Genomic DNA, 5,663 nt, shown 5'->3' with positions numbered 1-5,663 from the left:
AAGGTCACATCGGAACAAAGAAGGTAAATAGCTGCACTGAGTAAAGAAACATTACAAGCAAATAAGGCCCCAAAGCAGCGGGGAGCCTGCAGTGTTCCAAAAGTCAGGGGGTCAGTGCATGGTGTCTGGAGAGGAGTGAGCAGGGCTGCAATGACAGGAGGTGAAGTCAGAGGATGAGGACAGAGCATTACAGGCCATTGTGAGGACTCGGCACTTACTCTGAATGAGTAGAGTCAGAGCAAAGGTGGGACTTAGTCTGCTGTGCTAGGCTGTTAAGGGCAAGAGCCTGAGAAAAGGTCATGCAGAACTTAATCTCTGTAATTTTAATTGAACTAAGAAAATTTCAGTCCAAATCAGTATCTTTATGACTGTAATCTTTTCTTTAGATTTTGATTTTTCCGTTTTTTATTTTGTTGTTGTTTTTGTTTATTTGTTTTTGCCGTAGGGTATATACGTCGGTGGAGAGGACAGAGAGAGGAAAGTGAAAAATTACCTCTCGGGGGGGGATGGCAATGCTGTAATCATTTCTCCATTCTCCTCCTGGGATTTTGGGCACATGTGCACATGCACACACACACACACACACACACACACACACACACACACACATGTGCTCCTGGCTTGAGTTTCAAGCCACTGTGTCTGGGACTTGAAGGGAGGTTTGCCACATGGGGGTCCAGCACCTTAACCATCATGCTGCCTGCTGGCCCTGTTTTATAGATATTTTTAATAACTGAGAGAGTTATTCTATACTCAATTTTCAATGATCAAAAATTGTATAATGAATGAAATCTGATATATAAAAATAGTAGAATATTATTCAGCCTTAAAAAGGAGGAAATTATTACATAAGCTTCAACATAGATGAACTTTGAGGACATTATATGAAGTAAAATAAGCCAGCTACAGAAAGGAAAATACTGTATGAGTCCACTTATCTAAGGCGCTTGCATAGGCAGAGTCAGAGACAGAAAGTAGAATGGCAGTCGCCAGTGGCTCATGGAGTGAGTAAAATAGACTGTTATTATTTAACAGGTGTAGAGTTTAATTTTCACAAGATGAAAAGAATTCTAGAGTTGGAAGTGATAGTGGCCACCCTACATTATGAATATATTTATTACCTCTGAACTATATTTAAAAGTAGTTAAGATGATAAACTTTATGTTACATGTATTTTACCGCAGTGAAAAATGTGGGGAAAAATTTGTGAATATGATTGTCTATTACTTAGTAGCAGTAATTACTAAGTTAATGTTTACTATTTCATTTTGGGTAAACTCTTATCTAGAGATGATCCATCTGTAATCAACATTTCTGATGAAATGTCGAAGACTGCCTTGTGGAGAAACCTTCTGATAACTGCTGATAACTCAAAAGATAAGGAGTCAAGCTTTCCTTCTAAAAGGTTTGAATTTTAAAATAATGAGCATTTATACTGTATAATCATTTAATGATATAAATACACTAGCCAAAGAGTAATACTGGCTTATATCAAATTTAGATCTAAAATATTTTAGAAAAAAACATTGAAAGTGAGTAGAAATTATGATTTTACAAATTATACAAATTTTGGTATTTTTTTCAATACCTCCCTTCCAAATTAAAAGCTCTCTGTAAAACTATTACAATGAAGGGTATTGGTGCTAGAAATGAGTCGCAATGCATGACATTTTTAGACATTAATTTTGGCCTACTCTTTTGCAGTACCATTTTCTTGCATTCCCTCATCACCCACTTCCCAGAACCCACTTAGATGTCTGACTGTATTTCACACTCCCCCATTTCCCTTTTTTAAACTGATATGGCACATGCAATGGTGGTTTTCTATTTATTATATTTTTAGTCCCCTATTTCAACCCTCTAAAAAATCTTCCCTAACCTACTTACCATAAAACTTTCAGCTCCTGCAAGTGCTGTCCATTCTGCCTTTTCTGTATGTGTACATATAAACAACTATATGTGAACTTACAGTTGTGGATGGTAGTTTTAAGTGCATGCTGGGGAAAAAGTGTGTTGTTAAATATCAAGAATCATTAGGGGACTTCCAGCTGAACAGTCTATAATTTACAAGTGAGAATTCAAACCACCCAGTCTTCTTAGTTGCTGATCTGAAGGAAAAGAAATTCCTATGGTATGCTAATATCTCTTCTTGATAGAGAGTGATTGAGGGATATGGGACAGTGGTTACTATAATTATTAAGTTCCTTTACTTTTCATAACCTTAAATTAACTTTTTCTACTTAATTTTTATATTACATTTTTGTCATAAGCTCCCCTTCCTAATCACTCTAGAAGCTGATTCCCCAAAGGTAAGACCCTCTCCCTCAAACCTATTCCTTGGTTGCATTTCCTTATGTTAAATGGTGTCTTCTAGAAACCTGGTCAGCCTATGTCCTCTGTGTGAGTTTTGGGGAGGCAAAAGACAGGGAGAATCTTGGACTCAGATTCAATATCAGACTGAGTTCTCCAGTGTTCCTATAACTACTTAGCTCTGTAAGTGGGCCTAAAGCTTGAATAAATTTTTTTTCCACTATGACTTGTGTGAATGCATCATGTATAAATGAACAAATCTCACAGCACTATATTAGTAATGGCATCAAATTCTAGATTGGGAAAAGAAAATTGTCCTTTTAATTTGGAGATTACAAAGCTGGGCACTTCCATTTATGTCTCGCCATGCATCCAAACCTCAGCTTTATCTGGCTTCATGAGACATAATTGGAAACCTTAGCTTGAGGAAGAGAATATGTTAGATTTGGAGAATATCTCTCTTGTTACTTACTGGTTTTTGTCACCCCAAAATGGCATGCTGCTTCAGTGTCATTTCTATATCAAATAGCATAAACAAGACAACAGTAGATGTGCAGTCTTCATCCCAGAATCCGCTGGGAGTTAGTGTTCTCTCTCTCTCTCTTTCTGTCTATCCATGTCTCTTGCTTCTTTCCCTCTTAATTACCTCCAAAACTTACTCATGAGGAGGTTAATATAAGCTACTTAACAGTCACTCTCCAAGACTGGGTTTATGTTTTTTGTCTTTTAACAGGGCTTTATAACCTTCATGTTATTTCTTTGCTTGGCTCAAGCAAAAGACATGTTTTATCCTAAAACATGCTTTATCTTTATTCCCCAACGATTCCTGCTACAGTCTGATAGTCATCCTCACAGTAATTCTGTGTTTTGCCAGAACTTTTGGAAAAAAAATCAGTGATGAGAAAGGTTGTTTCTCAAGCTCATTGGAATATGTGCTTGTGAACCCTCTCACATTAAAGCCGTGGCATTTCTCTGATTTTTTGAAAAATGCAAAACCCAGGTTCCTGGGCCCAAAAATACAATGCAAGTCATGAGAAATTTGTGGAGAATTTGAAACAATCAAGCTTGTAGCTTTCTTTACTTCCTGTATTATATGGTTCCATGGTCCAAATTCTTCCTCTGGTTCAAGGTTTGTATGACATGATATTTTAGGTACTCCTTACAACAAATAGTGAGGTCAACACTATTGTTCTTCACTGAAAAATCTACTTGTTTCAAAAACATGTATCTGGGTTACTTCAGCAGTAGGTTTACTCTAGTGAGCAATGTAATGTGCTTTAAACAGATTCTATTTCTAATGGACCATTGTTTATATTTGGATATAACCACTTGTTTCTTGTTCTTTGAACATATAGTGTGACTGGTGTGAGGTTCAAACTCTTGTGGAATGGAAGTTTACCCAGCTTTCTTTACATTTTGTTATGATAAAAATCTGTAGCTTTCTAATTGGGAAATAGCTCTTAATTGGTAGTTAATGTCTTTCATCCTTATAACAGTAGAAACTCTGTCATAAAGAGTGTGGCTTCCAGAAATCCCAAATACACCAATATTAATACCAAAAATACCTTCCAAAGCCACTGCTTTCTCTTTGTATTAGTCGAAGGCATTGATGTGTGATGACTAGGAACTGTGAACGTGTGGTGCTCTTGGAGTATTCATTAGAAAAACAAACAAACAAAAAACCAAACAAAACCCCTAAAGACCAGGCTACTAGCATCTGTATTTCGTGAATCCTAAGTTGGTTGCAGGCAGTCATAGATCCCTCACCACCCCTCAACCCCTACTCCAGTTGTTTTCCATCCTGTCCCTTCCTACAATATGCCTCAGAGAAACCATTTTCTTAGTAAAGCTTAGAATAGCAGTATGCTTTTAAAATCATTTCTTTTACTCTTTTTGTTGTAAAAAATGTTTTATCTAGTTTAACTGAGAGAAGGAACTTCAAATTCTGTCAGATCTGTGGTGTATCTAATTCTGATCCTTGTTTAACAGTGCTATACATAAAAACCATATTGTATCAGAATAGGTGGAGCAAATGCTGTGTTTTATAAAACTGATACATCAGATCAACATTTCTTATCTGTTAGAGCTAGGAAATGCAATACTTAGCTTTGCCTTGCTGGTAGAGGCTGGGCTCTGGGACCACCTTCCTTGCTCCCCCTCATCCCCCTTGGCTACCTTTTCACCATCTACTCTAGATTTTTCTTTACTCTAATTTCCTAGGCCAAGGACCTCCCATAACTATTTAGTAAATATTGTTCATAACAACGGATTTAGTACCACTGAAAAGTAACAATTCTGTTGATTACCTGGCACATAATAGATTCGCTAGATCTATTTATCACAATGTCCCATAATAGATACTTAATATATATTGGTTACAATGAAAGCTTAAAATTGATTGGTATTCAGAAAAATGAATGTATTGGTCGTTTTCTATTGCATAGAAAATTGCATAATGACTGTCCCAGTGACCTACTAAGAAGGAGTATTAGCCATACAGTAAGACAATCCAAGTTGATAATATTTTTTATGGACGTCTTGAATTGGTTATAAAATTTCTGCTTTATCATTTGCTGAAATCTAATCTGATACCAAAACCACTGGTTTTAATAATAGAGGAGAAAAATACCCACCCATCCATTTGATTGGCTATTGTTTTGTAACGAAACAGCCAATAAAACCAAAGCAGGGTATCAGGAAGAAGCACATCTGTGGATCAAAGTGATACTCTGAATCTTTTTCTCAAGGCTCGGTGACTAATAGTGCCATTGGAAATGGATTCATTTATTTGCGCTCCCAATTGAATTCTTATTCTATAATCTGAAAAGACTACAGAACACCTATGTCCAAAAGTACTGTGTACAAGTAAAGTCCGTTATATGCCGCAATGACCTACCAATCTGGCTTTCACAGTAGAAAGACTTCATTGGGATTGGGAGTAACAGTCTCAGAATTCTGAAATTAGGGCTACAGGAGGACTTAAAGGGCATCTATCTCAAAATTGTTTTACAGATGAGGAAACCAAGCCTAGAGGATTAATAGCTAGTCCAAGGTCATTTAGCTATCTTCAGCTTCTGAGAACTAAACTGAAGCTCAACTGTTGCTAAACGCTTGGCTCCTTCCACTGCTCTGTTTCAGTGGCTTTGTTTGGCAGAAGAGACTGGGAGCCAGGTAGAGGCCAAGGAAAAGTTAATTTGGAAATCAGGATAGCAGACACTTGTCATATAAAAGGAACTTAAAGTAGAAGAAAGTGAGTCATACAGATAGAGGAGTTAAAAATACAGAGTTAAGTCTCTCAACACATCATGTGCACACTGTCATCTCTTCTCATGGAAGGAGAAAAGAAAAAGGGA

The 5,663-nt window shown here is 36.9% G+C and overlaps 1 protein-coding gene across 1 annotated transcript in view; it reads left to right on the top strand.

The window, feature by feature from the left end:
• Nucleotides 1-5,663, top strand: part of SLC4A10 (solute carrier family 4 member 10) — a 155,193-nt gene that overhangs the window by 146,152 nt on the left and 3,378 nt on the right. The window contains exon 21 of the mRNA XM_027776513.1: nt 1,289-1,405. Coding sequence (XP_027632314.1) covers nt 1,289-1,405 — 117 coding nt within the window. The remainder of the gene's footprint in view (nt 1-1,288; nt 1,406-5,663) is intronic.

This window comes from Tupaia chinensis, unplaced genomic scaffold (genome assembly GCF_000334495.1).
Source record: "Tupaia chinensis unplaced genomic scaffold, TupChi_1.0 Scaffold000674_2, whole genome shotgun sequence".
NCBI lineage: Eukaryota > Metazoa > Chordata > Mammalia > Scandentia > Tupaiidae > Tupaia > Tupaia belangeri.
The sequence above is the reverse complement of the archived record's forward strand: the minus strand, read 5'-3'. Positions and strand labels throughout refer to the sequence as shown.